Source organism: Triturus cristatus, chromosome 7, assembly GCF_964204655.1.
Source record: "Triturus cristatus chromosome 7, aTriCri1.1, whole genome shotgun sequence".
In the NCBI taxonomy this organism is placed as follows: Eukaryota; Metazoa; Chordata; class Amphibia; order Caudata; family Salamandridae; genus Triturus; species Triturus cristatus.
Window position 1 is genome coordinate 1,717,772,894 of NC_140590.1, and position 24,246 is coordinate 1,717,797,139.

General features: G+C 49.1%; 1 protein-coding gene across 2 annotated transcripts in view; it reads left to right on the top strand.

Annotated features, from left to right (window-relative positions):
* The window catches only part of LOC146812872 (alpha-2-macroglobulin-like protein 1), a 315,529-nt gene that overhangs the window by 223,155 nt on the left and 68,128 nt on the right, over positions 1–24,246 (top strand). For both annotated transcript variants that reach the window (XM_085619945.1, XM_085619946.1), the window contains one exon: positions 22,555–22,675. In XM_085619945.1, coding sequence (XP_085476071.1) covers positions 22,555–22,675 — 121 coding nt within the window. The remainder of the gene's footprint in view (positions 1–22,554; positions 22,676–24,246) is intronic.

A 24,246-nucleotide genomic window follows, 5' to 3' on the forward strand; every position in this document is an offset into this window, starting at 1 on the left:
CCACAGTGTTTACGAAAAAGTATGTGTCACATTAGCCATCCCTGGACACGTGTTTCGAGGTAGTTGCCTCTCGTCAGCAGGGAGCAGGTAAGTGTATAGGGGTGCCGCGTGGACTGCCTAAAAGTAATTAAAACAGGTAGAGTACCTCTCATGGCGCGCACGTGCAGGTCCAAGGCTCGTCGCCCGTTGGCTCAAGGGAGCCGTAATAAATCAAATACTGATTGGTCGCACTCTGCTCGTCACACCAGCAAGTTGCCCCAAGGAACTATGGTCAATGAAGTGGCGACGGCGAGTACGCCTATGCCACAGTGTTTACGAAAAAGTATGTGTCGCATTAGCCATCCCTGGACACGGGTTTCGAGGTAGTTGCCTCTCGTCAGCAGGGAGCAGGTAAGTGTATAGGGGTGCCGCGTGGACTGCCAAAAAGTAATTAAAACAGGTAGAGTACCTCTCATGGCGCGCAGGTGCAGGTCCAAGGCTCGTCAGCCCGTTGGCTCAAGGGAGCCGTAATAAATCAAATACTGATTGGTCGCACTCTGCTCGTCACACCAGCAAGTTGCCCCAAGGAACTATGGTCAATGAAGTGGCGACGGCGAGTACGCCTATGCCACAGTGTTTACGAAAAAGTATGTGTCGCATTAGCCATCCCTGGACACGTGTTTCGAGGTAGTTGCCTCTCGTCAGCAGGGAGCAGGTAAGTGTATAGGGGTGCCGCGTGGACTGCCAAAAAGTAATTAAAACAGGTAGAGTACCTCTCATGGCGCGCAGGTGCAGGTCCAAGGCTCGTCAGCCCGTTGGCTCAAGGGAGCCGTAATAAATCAAACACTGATTGGTCGCACTCTGCTCGTCCCACCAGCAAGTTGCCCCAAGGAACTATGGTCAATGAAGTGGCGACGGCGAGTACGCCTATGCCACAGTGTTTACGAAAAAGTATGTGTCGCATTAGCCATCCCTGGACACGTGTTTTGAGGTAGTTGCCTCTCGTCAGCAGGGAGCAGGTAAGTGTATAGGGGTGCCGCGTGGACTGCCAAAAAGTAATTAAAACAGGTGGAGTACCTCTCATGGCGCGCAGGTGCAGGTCCAAGGCTCGTCAGCCCGTTGGCTCAAGGGAGCCGTAATAAATCAAATACTGATTGGTCGCACTCTGCTCGTCACACCAGCAAGTTGCCCCAAGGAACTATGGTCAATGAAGTGGCGACGGCGAGTACGCCTATGCCACAGTGTTTACGAAAAAGTATGTGTCGCATTAGCCATCCCTGGACACGTGTTTCGAGGTAGTTGCCTCTCGTCAGCAGGGAGCAGGTAAGTGTATAGGGGTGCCGCGTGGACTGCCAAAAAGTAATTAAAACAGGTAGAGTACCTCTCATGGCGCGCAGGTGCAGGTCCAAGGCTCGTCAGCCCGTTGGCTCAAGGGAGCCGTAATAAATCAAATACTGATTGGTCGCACTCTGCTCGTCACACCAGCAAGTTGCCCCAAGGAACTATGGTCAATGAAGTGGCGACGGCGAGTACGCCTATGCCACAGTGTTTACGAAAAAGTATGTGTCGCATTAGCCATCCCTGGACACGTGTTTCGAGGTAGTTGCCTCTCGTCAGCAGGGAGCAGGTAAGTGTATAGGGGTGCCGCGTGGACTGCCAAAAAGTAATTAAAACAGGTAGAGTACCTCTCATGACGCGCAGGTGCAGGTCCAAGGCTCGTCAGCCCGTTGGCTCAAGGGAGCCGTAATAAATCAAATACTGATTGGTCGCACTCTGTTCGTCACACCAGCAAGTTGCCCCAAGGAACTATGGTCAATGAAGTGGCGACGGCGAGTACGCCTATGCCACAGTGTTTACGAAAAAGTATGTGTCGCATTAGCCATCCCTGGACACGTGTTTCGAGGTAGTTGCCTCTCGTCAGCAGGGAGCAGGTAAGTGTATAGGGGTGCCGCCTGGACTGCCAAAAAGTAATTAAAACAGGTAGAGTACCTCTCATGGCGCGCAGGTGCAGGTCCAAGGCTCGTCAGCCCGTTGGCTCAAGGGAGCCGTAATAAATCAAATACTGATTGGTCGCACTCTGCTCGTCACACCAGCAAGTTGCCCCAAGGAACTATGGTCAATGAAGTGGCGACGGCGAGTACGCCTATGCCACAGTGTTTATGAAAAAGTATGTGTCGCATTAGCCATCCCTGGACACGTGTTTCGAGGTAGTTGCCTCTCGTCAGCAGGGAGCAGGTAAGTGTACAGGGGTGCCGCGTGGACTGCCAAAAAGTAATTAAAACAGGTAGAGTACCTCTCATGGCGCGCAGGTGCAGGTCCAAGGCTCGTCAGCCCGTTGGCTCAAGGGAGCCGTAATAAATCAAATACTGATTGGTCGCACTCTGCTCGTCACACCAGCAAGTTGCCCCAAGGAACTATGGTCAATGAAGTGGCGACGGCGAGTACGCCTATGCCACAGTGTTTACGAAAAAGTATGTGTCGCATTAGCCATCCCTGGACACGTGTTTCGAGGTAGTTGCCTCTCGTCAGCAGGGAGCAGGTAAGTGTATAGGGGTGCCGTGTGGACTGCCAAAAAGTAATTAAAACAGGTAGAGTACCTCTCATGGCGCGCAGGTGCAGGTCCAAGGCTCGTCAGCCCGTTGGCTCAAGGGAGCCGTAATAAATCAAATGCTGATTGGTCGCATTCTGCTCGTCACACCAGCAAGTTGCCCCAAGGAACTATGGTCAATGAAGTGGCGACGGCGAGTACGCCTATGCCACAGTGTTTACGAAAAAGTATGTGTCGCATTAGCCATCCCTGGACACGTGTTTCGAGGTAGTTGCCTCTCGTCAGCAGGGAGCAGGTAAGAGTATAGGGGTGCCGCGTGGACTGCCAAAAAGTAATTAAAACAGGTAGAGTACCTCTCATGGCGCGCAGTTGCAGGTCCAAGGCTCGTCTGCCCGTTGGCTCAAGGGAGCCGTAATAAATCAAATACTGATTGGCCGCACTCTGCTCGTCACACCAGCAAGTTGCCCCAAGGAACTATGGTCAATGAAGTGGCGACGGCGAGTACGCCTATGCCACAGTGTTTACGAAAAAGTATGTGTCGCATTAGCCATCCCTGGACACGTGTTTCGAGGTAGTTGCCTCTCGTCAGCAGGGAGCAGGTAAGAGTATAGGGGTGCCGCGTGGACTGCCAAAAAGTAATTAAAACAGGTAGAGTACCTCTCATGGCGCGCAGTTGCAGGTCCAAGGCTCGTCTGCCCGTTGGCTCAAGGGAGCCGTAATAAATCAAATACTGATTGGCCGCACTCTGCTCGTCACACCAGCAAGTTGCCCCAAGGAACTATGGTCAATGAAGTGGCGACGGCGAGTACGCCTATGCCACAGTGTTTACGAAAAAGTATGTGTCGCATTAGCCATCCCTGGACACGTGTTTCGAGGTAGTTGCCTCTCGTCAGCAGGGAGCAGGTAAGTGTATAGGGGTGCCGCGTGGACTGCCAAAAAGTAATTAAAACAGGTAGAGTACCTCTCAAGGCGCGCAGGTGCAGGTCCAAGGCTCGTCAGCCCGTTGGCTCAAGGGAGCCGTAATAAATCAAATACTGATTGGTCGCACTCTGCTCGTCACACCCGCAAGTTGCCCCAAGGAACTATGGTCAATGAAGTGGCGACGGCGAGTACGCCTATGCCACAGTGTTTACGAAAAAGTATGTGTCGCATTGGCCATCCCTGGACACGTGTTTCGAGGTAGTTGCCTCTCGTCAGCAGGGATCAGGTAAGTGTATAGGGGTGCCGCGTGGACTGCCAAGAAGTAATTAAAACAGGTAGAGTACCTCTCATGGCGCGCAGGTTCAGGTCCAAGGCTCGTCAGCCCGTTGGCTCAAGGGAGCCGTAATAAATCAAATACTGATTGGTCGCACTCTGCTCGTCACACCAGCAAGTTGCCCCAAGGAACTATGGTCAATGAAGTGGCGACGGCGAGTACGCCTATGCCACAGTGTTTACGAAAAAGTATGTGTCGCATTAGCCATCCCTGGACACGTGTTTCGAGGTAGTTGCCTCTCGTCAGCAGGGAGCAGGTAAGTGTATATGGGTGCCGCGTGGACTGCCAAAAAGTAATTAAAACAGGTAGAGTACCTCTCATGGCGCGCAGGTGCAGGTCCAAGGCTCGTCAGCCCGTTGGCTCAAGGGAGCCGTAATAAATCAAATACTGATTGGTCGCACTCTGCTCGTCACACCAGCAAGTTGCCCCAAGGAACTATGGTCAATGAAGTGGCGACGGCGAGTACGCCTATGCCACAGTGTTTACGAAAAAGTATGTGTCGCATTAGCCATCCCTGGACACGTGTTTCGAGGTAGTTGCCTCTCGTCAGCAGGGAGCAGGTAAGTGTATAGGGGTGCCGCGTGGACTGCCAAAAAGTAATTAAAACAGGTAGAGTACCTCTCATGGCGCGCAGGTGCAGGTCCAAGGCTCGTCGCCCGTTGGCTCAAGGGAGCCGTAATAAATAAAAAATACTGATTGGTCGCACTCTGCTCGTCACACCAGCAAGTTGCCCCAAGGAACTATGGTCAATGAAGTGGCGACGGCGAGTACGCCTATGCCACAGTGTTTACGAAAAAGTATGTGTCGCATTAGCCATCCCTGGACACGTGTTTCGAGGTAGTTGCCTCTCGTCAGCAGGGAGCAGGTAAGTGTATAGGGGTGCCGCGTGGACTGCCAAAAAGTAATTAAAACAGGTAGAGTACCTCTCATGGCACGCAGGTGCAGGTCCAAGGCTCGTCAGCCCGTTGGCTCAAGGGAGCCGTAATAAATCAAATACTGATTGGTCGCACTCTGCTCGTCACACCAGCAAGTTGCCCCAAGGAACTATGGTCAATGAAGTGGCGACGGCGAGTACGCCTATGCCACAGTGTTTACGAAAAAGTATGTGTCGCATTAGCCATCCCTGGACACGTGTTTCGAGGTAGTTGCCTCTCGTCAGCAGGGAGCAGGTAAGTGTATAGGGGTGCCGCGTGGACTGCCTAAAAGTAATTAAAACAGGTAGAGTACCTCTCATGGCGCGCAGGTGCAGGTCCAAGGCTCGTCGCCCGTTGGCTCAAGGGAGCCGTAATAAATCAAATACTGATTGGTCGCACTCTGCTCGTCACACCAGCAAGTTGCCACAAGGAACTATGGTCAATGAAGTGGCGACGGCGAGTACGCCTATGCCACAGTGTTTACGAAAAAGTATGTGTCGCATTAGCCATCCCTGGACACGTGTTTCGAGGTAGTTGCCTCTCGTCAGCAGGGAGCAGGTAAGTGTATAGGGGTGCCGCGTGGACTGCCAAAAAGTAATTAAAACAGGTAGAGTACCTCTCATGGCACGCAGGTGCAGGTCCAAGGCTCGTCAGCCTGTTGGCTCAAGGGAGCCGTAATAAATCAAATACTGATTGGTCGCACTCTGCTCGTCACACCAGCAAGTTGCCCCAAGGAACTATGGTCAATGAAGTGGCGACGGCGAGTGCGCCTATGCCACAGTGTTTACGAAAAAGTATGTGTCGCATTAGCCATCCCTGGACACGGGTTTCGAGGTAGTTGCCTCTCGTCAGCAGGGAGCAGGTAAGTGTATAGGGGTGCCGCGTGGACTGCCAAAAAGTAATTAAAACAGGTAGAGTACCTCTCATGGCGCGCAGGTGCAGGTCCAAGGCTCGTCAGCCCGTTGGCTCAAGGGAGCCGTAATAAATCAAATACTGATTGGTCGCACTCTGCTCGTCACACCAGCAAGTTGCCCCAAGGAACTATGGTCAATGAAGTGGCGACGGCGAGTACGCCTATGCCACAGTGTTTACGAAAAAGTATGTGTCGCATTAGCCATCCCTGGACACGTGTTTCGAGGTAGTTGCCTCTCGTCAGCAGGGAGCAGGTAAGTGTATAGGGGTGCCGCGTGGACTGCCAAAAAGTAATTAAAACAGGTAGAGTACCTCTCATGGCGCGCTGGTGCAGGTCCAAGGCTCGTCAGCCCGTTGGCTCAAGGGAGCCGTAATAAATCAAACACTGATTGGTCGCACTCTGCTCGTCCCACCAGCAAGTTGCCCCAAGGAACTATGGTCAATGAAGTGGCGACGGCGAGTACGCCTATGCCACAGTGTTTACGAAAAAGTATGTGTCGCATTAGCCATCCCTGGACACGTGTTTCGAGGTAGTTGCCTCTCGTCAGCAGGGAGCAGGTAAGTGTATAGGGGTGCCGCGTGGACTGCCAAAAAGTAATTAAAACAGGTGGAGTACCTCTCATGGCGCGCAGGTGCAGGTCCAAGGCTCGTCAGCCCGTTGGCTCAAGGGAGCCGTAATAAATCAAATACTGATTGGTCGCACTCTGCTCGTCACACCAGCAAGTTGCCCCAAGGAACTATGGTCAATGAAGTGGCGACGGCGAGTACGCCTATGCCACAGTGTTTACGAAAAAGTATGTGTCGCATTAGCCATCCCTGGACACGTGTTTCGAGGTAGTTGCCTCTCGTCAGCAGGGAGCAGGTAAGAGTATAGGGGTGCCGCGTGGACTGCCAAAAAGTAATTAAAACAGGTAGAGTACCTCTCATGGCGCGCAGTTGCAGGTCCAAGGCTCGTCTGCCCGTTGGCTCAAGGGAGCCGTAATAAATCAAATACTGATTGGCCGCACTCTGCTCGTCACACCAGCAAGTTGCCCCAAGGAACTATGGTCAATGAAGTGGCGACGGCGAGTATGCCTATGCCACAGTGTTTACGAAAAAGTATGTGTCGCATTAGCCATCCCTGGACACGTGTTTCGAGGTAGTTGCCTCTCGTCAGCAGGGAGCAGGTAAGTGTATAGGGGTGCCGCGTGGACTGCCAAAAAGTAATTAAAACAGGTAGAGTACCTCTCATGGCGCGCAGGTGCAGGTCCAAGGCTATTCAGCCCGTTGGCTCAAGGGAGCCGTAATAAATCAAATACTGATTGGTCGCACTCTGCTCGTCACACCCGCAAGTTGCCCCAAGGAACTATGGTCAATGAAGTGGCGACGGCGAGTACGCCTATGCCACAGTGTTTACGAAAAAGTATGTGTCGCATTGGCCATCCCTGGACACGAGTTTAGAGGTAGTTACCTCTCGTCAGCAGGGAACAGGTAAGTGTATAGGGGTGCCGCGTGGACTGCCAAAAAGTAATTAAAACAGGTAGAGTACCTCTCATGACGCGCAGGTGCAGGTCCAAGGCTCGTCAGCCCGTTGGCTCAAGGGAGCCGTAATAAATCAAATACTGATTGGTCGCACTCTGTTCGTCACACCAGCAAGTTGCCCCAAGGAACTATGGTCAATGAAGTGGCGACGGCGAGTACGCCTATGGCACAGTGTTTACAAAAAAGTATGTGTCGCATTAGCCATCCCTGGACACGTGTTTCGAGGTAGTTGCCTCTCGTCAGCAGGGAGCAGGTAAGTGTATAGGGGTGCCGCGTGGACTGCCAAAAAGTAATTAAAACAGGTAGAGTACCTCTCATGGCGCGCAGGTGCAGGTCCAAGGCTCGTCGCCCGTTGGCTCAAGGGAGCCGTAATAAATCAAATACTGATTGGTCGCACTCTGCTCGTCACACCAGCAAGTTGCCCCAAGGAACTATGGTCAATGAAGTGGCGACGGCGAGTACGCCTATGCCACAGTGTTTACGAAAAAGTATGTGTCGCATTAGCCATCCCTGGACACGTGTTTCGAGGTAGTTGCCTCTCGTCAGCAGGGAGCAGGTAAGTGTATAGGGGTGCCGCGTGGACAGCCAAAAAGTAATTAAAACAGGTAGAGTACCTCTCATGGCGCGCAGGTGCAGGTCCAAGGCTCGTCAGCCCGTTGGCTCAAGGGAGCCGTAATAAATCAAATACTGATTGGTCGCACTCTGCTCGTCACACCAGCAAGTTGCCCCAAGGAACTATGGTCAATGAAGTGGCGACGGCGAGTACGCCTATGCCACAGTGTTTACGAAAAAGTATGTGTCGCATTAGCCATCCCTGGACACGTGTTTCGAGGTAGTTGCCTCTCATCAGCAGGGAGCAGGTAAGTGTATAGGGGTGCCGCGTGGACTGCCAAAAAGTAATTAAAACAGGTAGAGTACCTCTCATGGCACGCAGGTGCAGGTCCAAGGCTCGTCAGCCCGTTGGCTCAAGGGAGCCGTAATAAATCAAATACTGATTGGTCGCACTCTGCTCGTCACACCAGCAAGTTGCCCCAAGGAACTATGGTCAATGAAGTGGCGACGGCGAGTACGCCTATGCCACAGTGTTTACGAAAAAGTATGTGTCGCATTAGCCATCCCTGGACACGGGTTTCGAGGTAGTTGCCTCTCGTCAGCAGGGAGCAGGTAAGTGTATAGGGGTGCCGCGTGGACTGCCAAAAAGTAATTAAAACAGGTAGAGTACCTCCCATGGCGCGCAGGTGCAGGTCCAAGGCTCGTCAGCCCGTTGGCTCAAGGGAGCCGTAATAAATCAAATACTGATTGGTCGCACTCTGCTCGTCACACCAGCAAGTTGCCCCAAGGAACTATGGTCAATGAAGTGGCGACGGCGAGTACGCCTATGCCACAGTGTTTACGAAAAAGTATGTGTCGCATTAGCCATCCCTGGACACGTGTTTCGAGGTAGTTGCCTCTCGTCAGCAGGGAGCAGGTAAGTGTATAGGGGTGCCGCGTGGACTGCCAAAAAGTAATTAAAACAGGTAGAGTACCTCTCATGGCGCGCAGGTGCAGGTCCAAGGCTCGTCAGCCCGTTGGCTCAAGGGAGCCGTAATAAATCAAACACTGATTGGTCGCACTCTGCTCGTCCCACCAGCAAGTTGCCCCAAGGAACTATGGTCAATGAAGTGGCGACGGCGAGTACGCCTATGCCACAGTGTTTACGAAAAAGTATGTGTCGCATTAGCCATCCCTGGACACGTGTTTCGAGGTAGTTGCCTCTCGTCAGCAGGGAGCAGGTAAGTGTATAGGGGTGCCGCGTGGACTGCCAAAAAGTAATTAAAACAGGTGGAGTACCTCTCATGGCGCGCAGGTGCAGGTCCAAGGCTCGTCAGCCCGTTGGCTCAAGGGAGCCGTAATAAATCAAATACTGATTGGTCGCACTCTGCTCGTCACACCAGCAAGTTGCCCCAAGGAACTATGGTCAATGAAGTGGCGACGGCGAGTACGTCTATGCCACAGTGTTTACGAAAAAGTATGTGTCGCATTAGCCATCCCTGGACACGTGTTTCGAGGTAGTTGCCTCTCGTCAGCAGGGAGCAGGTAAGTGTATAGGGGTGCCGCGTGGACTGCCAAAAAGTAATTAAAACAGGTAGAGTACCTCTCATGGCGCGCAGGTGCAGGTCCAAGGCTCGTCAGCCCGTTGGCTCAAGGGAGCCGTAATAAATCAAATACTGATTGGTCGCACTCTGCTCGTCACACCAGCAAGTTGCCCCAAGGAACTATGGTCAATGAAGTGGCGACGGCGAGTACGCCTATGCCACAGTGTTTACGAAAAAGTATGTGTCGCATTAGCCATCCCTGGACACGTGTTTCGAGGTAGTTGCCTCTCGTCAGCAGGGAGCAGGTAAGTGTATAGGGGTGCCGCGTGGACTTCCAAAAAGTAATTAAAACAGGTAGAGTACCTCTCATGACGCGCAGGTGCAGGTCCAAGGCTCGTCAGCCCGTTGGCTCAAGGGAGCCGTAATAAATCAAATACTGATTGGTCGCACTCTGTTCGTCACACCAGCAAGTTGCCCCAAGGAACTATGGTCAATGAAGTGGCGACGGCGAGTACGCCTATGCCACAGTGTTTACGAAAAAGTATGTGTCGCATTAGCCATCCCTGGACACGTGTTTCGAGGTAGTTGCCTCTCGTCAGCAGGGAGCAGGTAAGTGTATAGGGGTGCCGCGTGGACTGCCAAAAAGTAATTAAAACAGGTAGAGTACCTCTCATGGCGCGCAGGTGCAGGTCCAAGGCTCGTCAGCCCGTTGGCTCAAGGGAGCCGTAATAAATCAAATACTGATTGGTCGCACTCTGCTCGTCACACCAGCAAGTTGCCCCAAGGAACTATGGTCAATGAAGTGGCGACGGCGAGTACGCCTATGCCACAGTGTTTACGAAAAAGTATGTGTCGCATTAGCCATCCCTGGACACGTGTTTCGAGGTAGTTGCCTCTCGTCAGCAGGGAGCAGGTAAGTGTACAGGGGTGCCGCGTGGACTGCCAAAAAGTAATTAAAACAGGTAGAGTACCTCTCATGGCGCGCAGGTGCAGGTCCAAGGCTCGTCAGCCCGTTGGCTCAAGGGAGCCGTAATAAATCAAATACTGATTGGTCGCACTCTGCTCGTCACACCAGCAAGTTGCCCCAAGGAACTATGGTCAATGAAGTGGCGACGGCGAGTACGCCTATGCCACAGTGTTTACGAAAAAGTATGTGTCGCATTAGCCATCCCTGGACACGTGTTTCGAGGTAGTTGCCTCTCGTCAGCAGGGAGCAGGTAAGTGTATAGGGGTGCCGTGTGGACTGCCAAAAAGTAATTAAAACAGGTAGAGTACCTCTCATGGCGCGCAGGTGCAGGTCCAAGGCTCGTCAGCCCGTTGGCTCAAGGGAGCCGTAATAAATCAAATGCTGATTGGTCGCATTCTGCTCGTCACACCAGCAAGTTGCCCCAAGGAACTATGGTCAATGAAGTGGCGACGGCGAGTACGCCTATGCCACAGTGTTTACGAAAAAGTATGTGTCGCATTAGCCATCCCTGGACACGTGTTTCGAGGTAGTTGCCTCTCGTCAGCAGGGAGCAGGTAAGAGTATAGGGGTGCCGCGTGGACTGCCAAAAAGTAATTAAAACAGGTAGAGTACCTCTCATGGCGCGCAGTTGCAGGTCCAAGGCTCGTCTGCCCGTTGGCTCAAGGGAGCCGTAATAAATCAAATACTGATTGGCCGCACTCTGCTCGTCACACCAGCAAGTTGCCCCAAGGAACTATGGTCAATGAAGTGGCGACGGCGAGTACGCCTATGCCACAGTGTTTACGAAAAAGTATGTGTCGCATTAGCCATCCCTGGACACGTGTTTCGAGGTAGTTGCCTCTCGTCAGCAGGGAGCAGGTAAGTGTATATGGGTGCCGCGTGGACTGCCAAAAAGTAATTAAAACAGGTAGAGTACCTCTCATGGCGCGCAGGTGCAGGTCCAAGGCTCGTCAGCCGGTTGGCTCAAGGGAGCCGTAATAAATCAAATACTGATTGGTCGCACTCTGCTCGTCACACCAGCAAGTTGCCCCAAGGAACTATGGTCAATGAAGTGGCGACGGCGAGTACGCCTATGCCACAGTGTTTACGAAAAAGTATGTGTCGCATTAGCCATCCCTGGACACGTGTTTCGAGGTAGTTGCCTCTCGTCAGCAGGGAGCAGGTAAGTGTATAGGGGTGCCGCGTGGACTGCCAAAAAGTAATTAAAACAGGTAGAGTACCTCTCATGGCGCGCAGGTGCAGGTCCAAGGCTCGTCAGCCCGTTGGCTCAAGGGAGCCGTAATAAATCAAATACTGATTGGTCGCACTCTGCTCGTCACACCAGCAAGTTGCCCCAAGGAACTATGGTCAATGAAGTGGCGACGGCGAGTACGCCTATGCCACAGTGTTTACGAAAAAGTATGTGTCGCATTAGCCATCCCTGGACACGTGTTTCGAGGTAGTTGCCTCTCGTCAGCAGGGAGCAGGTAAGTGTACAGGGGTGCCGCGTGGACTGCCAAAAAGTAATTAAAACAGGTAGAGTACCTCTCATGGCGCGCAGGTGCAGGTCCAAGGCTCGTCAGCCCGTTGGCTCAAGGGAGCCGTAATAAATCAAATACTGATTGGTCGCACTCTGCTCGTCACACCAGCAAGTTGCCCCAAGGAACTATGGTCAATGAAGTGGCGACGGCGAGTACGCCTATGCCACAGTGTTTACGAAAAAGTATGTGTCGCATTAGCCATCCCTGGACACGTGTTTCGAGGTAGTTGCCTCTCGTCAGCAGGGAGCAGGTAAGTGTATAGGGGTGCCGTGTGGACTGCCAAAAAGTAATTAAAACAGGTAGAGTACCTCTCATGGCGCGCAGGTGCAGGTCCAAGGCTCGTCAGCCCGTTGGCTCAAGGGAGCCGTAATAAATCAAATGCTGATTGGTCGCATTCTGCTCGTCACACCAGCAAGTTGCCCCAAGGAACTATGGTCAATGAAGTGGCGACGGCGAGTACGCCTATGCCACAGTGTTTACGAAAAAGTATGTGTCGCATTAGCCATCCCTGGACACGTGTTTCGAGGTAGTTGCCTCTCGTCAGCAGGGAGCAGGTAAGAGTATAGGGGTGCCGCGTGGACTGCCAAAAAGTAATTAAAACAGGTAGAGTACCTCTCATGGCGCGCAGTTGCAGGTCCAAGGCTCGTCTGCCCGTTGGCTCAAGGGAGCCGTAATAAATCAAATACTGATTGGCCGCACTCTGCTCGTCACACCAGCAAGTTGCCCCAAGGAACTATGGTCAATGAAGTGGCGACGGCGAGTACGCCTATGCCACAGTGTTTACGAAAAAGTATGTGTCGCATTAGCCATCCCTGGACACGTGTTTCGAGGTAGTTGCCTCTCGTCAGCAGGGAGCAGGTAAGTGTATAGGGGTGCCGCGTGGACTGCCAAAAAGTAATTAAAACAGGTAGAGTACCTCTCATGGCGCACAGGTGCAGGTCCAAGGCTTGTCAGCCCGTTGGCTCAAGGGAGCCGTAATAAATCAAATACTGATTGGTCGCACTCTGCTCGTCACACCCGCAAGTTGCCCCAAGGAACTATGGTCAATGAAGTGGCGACGGCGAGTACGCCTATGCCACAGTGTTTACGAAAAAGTATGTGTCGCATTGGCCATCCCTGGACACGAGTTTCGAGGTAGTTGCCTCTCGTCAGCAGGGAGCAGGTAAGTGTATAGGGGTGCCGCGTGGACTGCCAAAAAGTAATTAAAACAGGTAGAGTACCTCTTATGGCGCGCAGGTGCAGGTCCAAGGCTCGTCAGCCCGTTGGCTCAAGGGAGCCGTAATAAATCAAATACTGATTGGTCGCACTCTGCTCATCACACCAGCAAGTTGCCCCAAGGAACTATGGTCAATGAAGTGGCGACGGCGAGTACGCCTATGGCACAGTGTTTACAAAAAAGTATGTGTCGCATTAGCCATCCCTGGACACGTGTTTCGAGGTAGTTGCCTCTCGTCAGCAGGGAGCAGGTAAGTGTATAGGGGTGCCGCGTGGACTGCCAAAAAGTAATTAAAACAGGTAGAGTACCTCTCATGGTGCGCAGGTGCAGGTCCAAGGCTCGTCAGCCCGTTGGCTCAAGGGAGCCGTAATAAATCAAATACTGATTGGTCGCACTCTGCTCGTCACACCAGCAAGTTGCCCCAAGGAACTATGGTCAATGAAGTGGCGACGGCGAGTACGCCTATGCCACAGTGTTTACGAAAAAGTATGTGTCGCATTAGCCATCCCTGGACACGTGTTTCGAGGTAGTTGCCTCTCGTCAGCAGGGAGCAGGTAAGTGTATAGGGGTGCCGCGTTGACTGCCAAAAAGTAATTAAAACAGGTAGAGTACCTCTCATGGCGCGCAGGTGCAGGTCCAAGGCTCGTCAGCCCGTTGGCTCAAGGGAGCCGTAATAAATCAAATACTGATTGGTCACACTCTGCTCGTCACACCAGCAAGTTGCCCCAAGGAACTATGGTCAATGAAGTGGCGACGGCGAGTACGCCTATGCCACAGTGTTTACGAAAAAGTATGTGTCGCATTAGCCATCCCTAGACACGTGTTTCGAGGTAGTTGCCTCTCGTCAGCAGGGAGCAGGTAAGTGTATAGGGGTGCCGCGTGGACTGCCAAAAAGTAATTAAAACAGGTAGAGTACCTCTCATGGCGCGCAGGTGCAGGTGTGACGAGCAGTGTGCGACCAACCTTTGCACATCTTTTTTAGGTCTCACCTACAGACAGCTTTACCTGTCTGGCAGAAGGTATTGTCACCACACAAGATATAACACACACATACACATTACATACATACATATAGAATACAATAGAATATACAGAGAACGGATATTTGAACATCTGTCTGCACCCAGTGGCTACTGTGATTTAGCTGGCTTGTCCACATAGATCACAAGGTGGCCCATTAGCACTGGTATCATACCAGGACATTTTGGAGATGTTAACATTTGAAAAGTACTTTCTTTTTTAATTTGTATACTGATACACATAAATAATCAAACAGCCCTGCCACCACCCCAACACACACATTCATGAACCCCCTCGTACTGAGCCTAAGCCTCACCCCACTGCTGTGGTCTTGTGCTCCCTTGCTCGTTCCAGTCCTGCTTTGGTGTTCCCCCGCCTGTTTCATCTCTTCCTGTTTCTCAAGCCAGAGGAGGCCTTCTTGAGGTTGCTTCTGCGTTCATGTCTAAGATCCATGGTAAGCGAACCTGTCTTTTCTGTATCTTGCAACCTGTGCAAGCCGTGGTCTGTGAGTGCAGATTCCCTGCTCTACATTCAGAGGGGACAATGCCACCCAAAACAGGCATGTGGTGACCAGGAGGGCAAGGTGCCTGCAGTCCATCTGAAGATAGAATAGAAGGGGTGACCAGATGTCCCGGATCTTCCTGAAGGGTCCCTGGTTTTTCAGCATCTGTCCTGGCAGGCCAGCAGTTGTCATTCAGAAAAATCAATGTCTTTATTTTGAAGAGAGGTTCAGGTGTATGTAAATAATGTCCCGGGTGATCCACACCTGTTTTTTCTGTTCCTCACACCTTGCAGAGAGAGTAATTGCTTCACAGTCTCATTTGATGTGCTGCTTCACCTCATTCCTGAAGCACAGCAGGATTTAAATAAACATCTATCTTATTACAAAGGTGCCTTGAGCAAAGTCCACGTTTACAAACCTTCCTCTGAGCTTTGTCTCTGTCTAGGCAGGGAAAAGGGAGTGGCTTATTTAATAATAGCATTATTTGGAAGTGTCTTAACATAAACTTGCACATTATTAATACTATGTGAAATTTTAAATATGTGCCCATAATGTGTTCTATGTTATTCTACGTTTTTTCATTAGGACTGGCATTAGGTAAGCCGTTTGGATCATTTGTAAAAATATATGTGTAAAATACTTATCAGGGCTTTTCAGTTAGTCCTCTTGATTTATTAGTCTGTTATTGTGTCATTCACATTTTTCTTCCACCCACTACAGCATACAGCATGGGGAAGCCCACTTCTGTCATGGCATTCTGTCTTTTGACAAGGAGCACATCCACACACATGGCCCTATTAGGATGTCGGGCAGAAAGCCTCTGACCAGCGGTCGTAGGCTCTCCGCCATGACATCCTGGGTTTCCCTCTGATAGTCATATTTTGTTGACAGTGGTCAGAAGGAAACCAGTGGTGACATTCAGCTCCTCTGCCGATGGGCTCTGCGAACCCGTTGGAACAGGAGCGGAATAGTAATCCCTATAATGACAGCAAAGCCAGGCTCGGCTCTGCCATCAGGATTATGATGTTGGTTTCTGACAGCAAATCCATGCTGGCCTTTCCAGCATGGTTTGGCAGTCGGAAACTGAATTTGGGGGCCTCTAGCAAGAACCCCTGGCCCTCTGCAATAGGGCATGGGGGCACCTATAGTGCCCCCCTCAACACCCCTGCACCGTGTGGCCTTTTCGACCCGCCGCACAAGCTTCCATTGAGAAATTGAGGTTTGCGACCCCCCTATGGGCGGTCACATCAAAATACTTCAGGTGGTTCCTTTCCGCAAATGTAATACACATCGTAATAAGGCCCAGAGTAGTTCACCTTCAGTGCCAGAGACTATTCTGGCAATGTGTTCTTTTTGAAACCAAAATATAGTTTTGATGTTAGCAGATGTTGTTTTTATCTACCTTGAGCAGTGCCCAGAAACTTCCTAGCAAAGCCAAAAAGCTGGCAGCCAACCCCAGACCTATTGGCTTGTTTGTATACCTGGTCACCCTCAGAATAAAGCTCGACAGAACATTTTTAATATCTTCAGTGCCAGTGTGAGGAACGCATGCACTACTGATTGGAGACAATTTGCAGCATTGCATTTTGTTCCTCCCACTCTTAATAATGTGGTGCTGCCCACAAACAAATTTCTCATGCCTCTGGTTTCAAGCTTCTTTCAATATATGACTTGAAGGAGGGGGTGTGGCCTCACAACTAGAGCGATCAACTACGAAGCTGGGGAATGGGATTCGAGTCTCGGCAGGGACATCATCAGTTGGAGGCACATTTCGTTGCCTTAAACAGGACATACGCCTATACCCCACCCCCAGCTTCTTCACTAACAATTGTGACAGTTACCCCCACCCAATGCTTCAGTGTTGTTCTTTCAAAATTCAGCATTTTATGTCTGGGGTTAGTTAGAACCTTCTGATTTTATTAAAATTATACACACAATATGCCCAGCTGTCAGCCTGCCCTCTTCACCCATTGGTCTGTTGTGTCCTTCACATTTTTATTTTGCTCACTACAGCTTGCAGCATGGGGAAGTGAGTCAGTCCACTTCAGCCATTGGCTAACCTCACTCTGAATGGCGGCATTCAGCCATATCAGAAGGAATTCATTCACACAAAAAGTAGTTCCCTTAAGTGCCAGAGACTTTTCTGGCAATGATTGCTTGTTGAGAACAAAAAGATATATTTGTAGCATGTGCTGGCTGTAGATAACCTGACCATTCACACTGCTGACATCTAGCGTTGGGCCCAGACTTTACAACTTATTTTTTTTAAAGCATTCTTTGTTGCCGACATGACGTTGAGACACCTCCTCTTCAAGTAAATGCGCAAGCTCTACAGCTCCATTGTTAGATTGACTTTTTTCTGCCATCGGTCTCAACATATAGCGCTGGAGCTCTGTGCAACTTCGGCGTCCTCAAGATTTGGAGACAAAGGAACGGAATCGAACGACAACACTGTCGGTGATTGTTGACGTTGTATCTGGTGGCCTTCTTCAAAACTCCTAAGGTGGCTGCCTTGAAAATACCTCTTCCTCCATGCCATGAGAATGCTCGACTTCAGGTAATGGACCGTAAAAGACAGGCTCTTTCAAAAGTGCCAACGATATGGGGTGAAGTACACATACTCAAATCAGCGCGACATTTGCAACCTTTGCCTGTCGCCAGAGCATAACAAACAGGATTGCAGAGTCTGCAATCTGTTCAAGAACAAGAAAATGCTTCGCTCTCGATGTGATCAACGCTTAGGTCACAACAAAGAGATGGTGGCGAGGCAGAATTCTCTGCGGAAGAATAACTCCTAGACAGGCAGCGAAGAAAGGATGAAACCTCATCACCAGTTCTAGAGCTCCAGGAAGATCCCACGACTACAAGATCCGGTCATCAGACCCACCCACACATCTCACAGTTACCTCGAATGTCCATTCAACACCGCCTTGGTGCTCCACAGCCTTCGGGCTATGATCGACACCAATAGCCCAATGGAGCTGAGACAGGATGATGGCGTCGATCTCAATTGGGCTCAGGGCAAAACTGAAGGGGACATTCAGCTCTCAAAGCCAAAGCAACATTCAGTGCTGACAAAGCCATTGATGCCTTCATAGCTTTTGATGTCAAGCATACTATTGGCGCCACTTACTTCTTCGGTGCCGGCAAATTCATCGGAGTTGACTAGACATGACGTTGAGTATGCAAACATCATTGACGCATAAAACGACTTTGGAATCAAAGTCATCAATGACAATGGCTTCAGTCCCATAGGAGCACCCAAAAAAAGGATTTGCCACATCAGAAGGTTCAAGTCACAGTTAAAGTTGAGGATGAGGGCAATGTCTTTGAAAATCTCTAAGGACTTATGAACATGAAAAGACTTTTGGAGGCTGAAAATTACCAAAATAAATCAAGCTATAAAAGGACACAGCAGGCTATTGCTCAAAACCAGCCGCCTCCGCAGATAAAGACTATGGAACACAAAGCAACTAACCCTATGCCACTTGACACTTCAGGTGACATTGATACAGGCAGCCCTGCACAGTACACTCAGGACGATGATTATCAGGGAGTGCCCCCAGATAGTCCAGATCCATGGGGAGCCTATGACGTTGTTTTACCAGACCCAGTCATAGATGTACAGACAACAGCCAAGGTATCACCACTAGATGACACTACATAATTTCATAGTGCTCTACAGCGCACAGCTATCACAAAGTTCTTATACACACCACGGAGGAGGAGGAGAATTTTTAGTTGAAACACTCAAAGACTGAGCGCTCAGTGCAGTATTTGTTTATGATAGGGTCAATGCTTAAAGTCTCTACAGAAGTATTTAAAGACCCAGTTAATTGAAGGGTATTAACTCCTCGTAACTAATTAGCAAAAATACAAACCTTCACCCAATGATCCGCTCTTTATTTAGGGACATCCTACAGCAGATTTCCGAGTCACAACAGCTAGGAAAAGGGCAGCTTCCCAGAGTACGGGTGGCACACATCCTCCAGATAAGGACAATAAGTGAATAGATGCAGCAGGCAAACAAGTGGCAGTAGGACTTGTCAATCGTTGGTGCATAACCAGTTTAGTCGACCTCCTCTCATGTTACAACTGAGCAACATGGGATGAAATCGAGGGACTGTTACAATATCTCCTGGATCAGTACAAACCAAGATATGAGGAATTAGTGTTTGAGGGCAAACTAATCTCCAGCGCAACTATTCGCGGCACCTTGGCCTGCACAAGGAATTAACTCCTCAAACATTCTACACAGGAATGCTTGGCTATGCATATCAGGCTTTAAATCTGAGATTCTGCAGCACCTCTTAAAAGTCCCTTTTGATGGGGAACACCTTTTTGTCCCAGAGATGGATACCCAATTAGAATTTGTTTTAAAAAAATGCAAACAAATCATGAAATTCATGGGGGGGGCCACAGTCCACAACACCTAGACAGCAGCCCTTTCACAGGTTTCAGCGCAGGGGTGCAGCCAAAACCACCTCCACTGACACACAGTCCTGTCAGAAACAACAGAAGGCATACCACCAGAAAACTGCTAAGGGATACTATGGAAGTAGATTTAAATGGTGTAGTCAAAGAGGGAAAGTTTAAGGTACCACCAGAAAGGGAGCCTCTACTTCAAAACTATGACTCACCACAACTTCCCCCGATCATACAGCACCTGTTGGGGAACATTACAGCAATACCATTACCTCTGGCCCGAAATAACAACTGACCAGTGGGTGCTGTCCATTGTTTATCGTGGATACTACCTAGAACTTACTTCACAACCTCCAAACATACCACCACACAAACACTCAACCCTCAGCACCTCTACCTTCTTAAAGAGGAGGTAAAATCTCTGCTATTGAAAGACTCCATAGCGCTTTTTCCAAAAGAACATCTCGGAAGAGGCGTGCATTCCATATACTTTTTGATACCCAAGAAGGACAGCACGTTGAGACTAATATTGGATCTCTGCCCTCTTAATCAATACATATTATCGGAACACTTCCATTTGGTAAGGACGCTTACTTTCACGTCCCCATTCATCCAGCACATCGTCCATACATCAGATTTATGATAAGTGGCCATCCTTACCAGTTCAAGGTGCTGCCCTTCGGGTGAAGACAGCACCAAGAGTCTTTACCAAATGCCTGGCAGTTGTAGCAGCACATTTGAGAAGACACAACATTCTTGTGTTCCCATACCTGGATGATTGGCTGATAAAGAGTGCAAATGCCTGCAAGATATACAGACTACCATCAGCTTGGTGCACAAATTGGGTTTCACAATCAATGCAACAAAATATCACTTACCACCTCTCCAGATACAAATGTGTATGGGAGCGACTCTAAACTCTCTTACAGCCAAAGCTTCTCTCCAGAACCAACTAGCTCTTTTTCAGCCACATCTGCCAGGCAGAGTAGTGATGAACCTCTAGGGTATGATGGCATCCTGTATAGCGATTGCCCCGCATGCCAGGCTTCACATGGATCCCCTAGAAGAGTGTATAGTATCTGAATGGTCACCGGCGAAGGGCAGTTTAGATGATCTAGTGTTGATTCCACCCACGGTCCATCGGTCACTGCAAAGGTGGTTCACAGCCAATCTACTCAAGGGCATACCTTTTTTGGCCCAATACACCAACTGACAATTACCACAGATGCATCACTCTTAGGATGGGGAGCGCATATGGAGGATATCATAGTCCATGGTACATGGACCGATCAGCAACAAACTCTACACATTTGCGTACTAGAACTTGTAGCCATACAGTTAGCATTAAAAAGCCTTTGTCACCACTGTAACTCAGAAAGCTGTTCTCTGATCAGACAACATGACGGCAATGTATTACATAAAAAAGCTGGGGGGGGGGCACCCATTCAATACAGTTGCCTCGTTTGGTGCAGGAGACACTTGGCATTGGTCTCTTTGCCCTCACATCAAACTCCTTGCAGAATATCTTCCGGGATAGGACAATTCGGTAGCAGACCTGCTCAGCAGAATGCAGCAACAAGTCCACAAGTGGGAAGTCCACCCCAAAGTCCTCCAATTCTACCTCCACTGCATGGGCGACACCAGACATGTAACTATATGCCTCATGAGAAGCTTTCCAACACACCAGTCCTTCTCACTCGCAGCGGACCAGAGCCAGTCACCGCAATCCCTAACAACTGAACCTCGGGATTTGGCCCCTGAAGTCATATAATTTGGATACTTGCATTTGCTTCCAGAGTGTATGGACATTCTTGAAGAGGCACGGCATCCAACAACTTGAGCCTACTATGCTGCTATATGGAATAGATTTGTCCATTACTGTAAGGCTCAACACATAGACCTATGTCTACCCATGTTACAAAAGATAGTATGTTATCTGCTACACCTTCAAAAATCAAAGCTAGCATACACTTCCATACAACTGCACCTTGCAATTGCAGCATACCTGGAAAATCATAAGGACGGTTCTCTTTATCGCGTACAGGTCATTAAAGCTTTCATGGAAGGCCCTAAAAGAATTATCCCTCCGTGAGTACTCCAGTCCCAGCATGGAATTTCAATGTGTAACTTACAAGACTTATGTCCACACCTTTTGAATCTTTGCATTCCTGCCCCTACAGTTCCTGTCATGGAAGGTTACTTTCTTGGTAGTTATCACATCATTGACAGGGGTTAGCGAATTACATGCCTTCACAATAGAAGGACCGTACTTTCAGGTTTTCCAAGACAAGGTGCGACTACGGATGAACCCACAGCTTCTTCCAAAAGTCGTACCTCCTTAAATAAAACACTAGACCTCCCTGTGTATTTTTCTAAACTGGAGACAGTTGCAGAGAGATTCCTACACACACTTGATGTTAAAAGAGCATTTTCTGTATTACATTGATAGGACTAAAACCTTTAGGAAAGCACAGCAGTTATTTGTTGTGCTCTCAAACCCTAGAAAATTAAACACAATTTCAAAAGCAGGAATTGCATGATGGATAGTACAACGCATCCAGATATGTTACATTAAACGCAAATGTACATTACCATCGATCCAAAAGCACCTTCTACTAGAAAGAAAGGTGATTCTAGGTAACATTCCTTTAGCTGGCATATGTAAGACAGCTGCTTGGACTAATCCACATACATTTAAAAAACACTTAGTTGGTGTCCAATCAAGAAAACAAGCTCTGGTTGGTCAAAAAGTGTTAAAAACGTTGGGGCCAATTATGATGTCGGTGGGACCAACACTGACATACCATCGGTCCCACTGACATCTCTAACCTCGGTCAGACCGCCGCATTAGGATGCGGTCAATCCGACCACATTGGTCCAGAGACCGACTGACAGCTTCCAACTGGCTCTTTGAGGCAGTCGGGCAGTCGGTCCGATCGCATTCCCCACAATGGAGGCAGTGCCTTCTCAGGCACTGCCGTGGGGATTACAATCCACCTTTCCGCCAGCAATTTCACGTCGGTTCTTCAGAGGTGAAAAATCTGGCGGAAAGGCTTTTTTGAGACCCGTAGCAGGGCCCCTGTCTCCCGTAGCCTCCATGGGCCTTGTGGTGCCCCCATAAACATCCCTGCATCGTGCAATGCCTGCCACGGGGTGCAGGGATGTTTGAAAACATGCCTCTTTGCATTGGGACTTGTGGTACGGTACTTCTACGGGCCACATCACAAGCCTCTATACAAATAGGCATGTTTCCGGGCACCTCCATGGCGGTCAGATCCTAATTTGGCAGGTGGGACCACCGGCTACCTGTTAGTCTATCCCGTTCTGCAACGATGGCAGTCAGACGCTTGTCCGACATCCATCTTAATCGGCCCCTTTATTCCAGACATCTGCACGAACTGATACTTGAGAGGCAGAGACAGGCAGTGATAGTGAAAAAGAATGAGTGGATGAGAAGCATTTTCTACACTCAATAATACATTTTTCACCAAAATTTACACAAACATGTTGTCAAATCCTCACTCTTTGACTGATAAATCATGCCAAAGAGACTGTATCAGGAATGTGCAGCGAGAGAGATTTATTGCACGCTCTAGACCTCCTACCTGGATCTCACTCAGCAGGTCTATCCGGTGGTTCATTGAGGCTAAATATCACGGTCTTCTGCTCAGTTACAATAGTTGTCTTTATTTTCTCTTAGGAGCCATACCAGCTAACTCAGTTCCGCAGGCCAATGTCCTACCAGAATCTCAACCGAAGGTGGAAGAGCAGGTCCGGAAGCATTTCCCGGAGACTTGGATCTGGCACCTGACAGCAGTTGGGTATGTTATCTTTACTTTAGTAGAATCTCTTGATGATATTTTATGTTCTTGATTCACAGTGGATGGCCTGTTGCTTAAGTTGGAGTCAACTATTGCTTCATTGTCTACTGTCCAGGGTTTGTGTTACGCTGCGTTTAAAATATTGTAGCACATAAACATCAGAAAAAATATTGTGATGCAAAAATATCTCGGTATAGAATATTGTTATCAAGAACATTTTTATATTTGTTAGATAATATCGTTTTTAAGAATATTGTTGTTTGAAATATTGTTTTCAGCAACATAGGGTCCGAGTCTAATGCCCTCCTAAAAACACAGGAGAGGTGGTTGCCACAACCAACTCTCCTGTGTTTTTAGGAGCATCTTTGCATGTCAGTTGAATGAATAAAATGGATCGAAGCAAGCAAAAAAATGGTGAAAACGAATATTGAGTACAAAATGGAAAAAGAGAAGTAAAAGAATATAGCATTTGATTGATTAGATTCATTCAGCTTCGTGGCTGTGCTGCTTGAACAAGATCAACACTTTGGTTCCTTTGTGATTGGCAAAAGAGAAGCACATGAGCGAGAAAGCAGCACAGGAGGCAGAGAGCAACACGGAACAAGGTGGCATGGTCTTTTTGGCACCGAGAGAAGCACACAAAGGAAAGCACTAGAAAACATATCACTCTCATGGATTGGTTTAAGAAAAATAAAAAAGAAGTTCCCTGTAAGTGAGCAGTGATGGGATACAAGACAGCCAGTCAATAGGATGGTGAAGAGGCTGTCCTCCGGAACAGGGACAGAAAGAGAAGAGGAAGGAAAGCCATTGAATAAGTAGCAAGCAAATGAGAGTGACAAAACCAGCCACTGAAAATTGTGAGCAGGCTGTAAGTCCATTGTAAGTTCTTGGTATATCCCACAGAAAGTCGATCATAACCAGACAGCTAACAGCTAGACCTGAAAAGAAGGATTCCGGCATTTTACATTTTTTGCCAAAACGTTTGCCCAGCACTAGAGTTTCAGTTCTGCTGTAGCTTGTAGACCTTTCTGAACAGTGTTGTTTCAGGAATTTTCAGAATCTTCAGAAGTCAGCTTTGAGCTCCATAGAAAGAGGGCAAGAGTAGAGTAATGTCATCTACTGATAATGATGTGTCCAAAATCTAAGCTGTAGACCACCACACTGTGATCACTGCCCAAACCTTTGCTGAAATACTTTCCATTTCAAATCTGGATGTGCCTGAGACGTGATGCCCAAACTGGATAAAAATCCATGAAGGATATTGTAACATTGTGCCATATCCATCAAGCCATTAACAGAATGCTGTGTCCAGGCCTCTTAGTTTTAAGGGCCAGTAACCATGTTCACATAGAGGGTTGCTAACAATAACATAGCACCCACCTTCAATGGTACTCCGCAGTGATGCCAAGGGGGTACCTGTTGATGCTCGATCTTCTCTAACACGCAAATCCTGCTTATCGCGCCTTTTGAATTAGTAAAAAGAAATACAAAGATATTAGCTTCTGGTATACACTTTGTGGAGTGAAGAATGTGGAGCTTGCCATAGGAGAAGGTCCTTTTTTGCCAAGTGG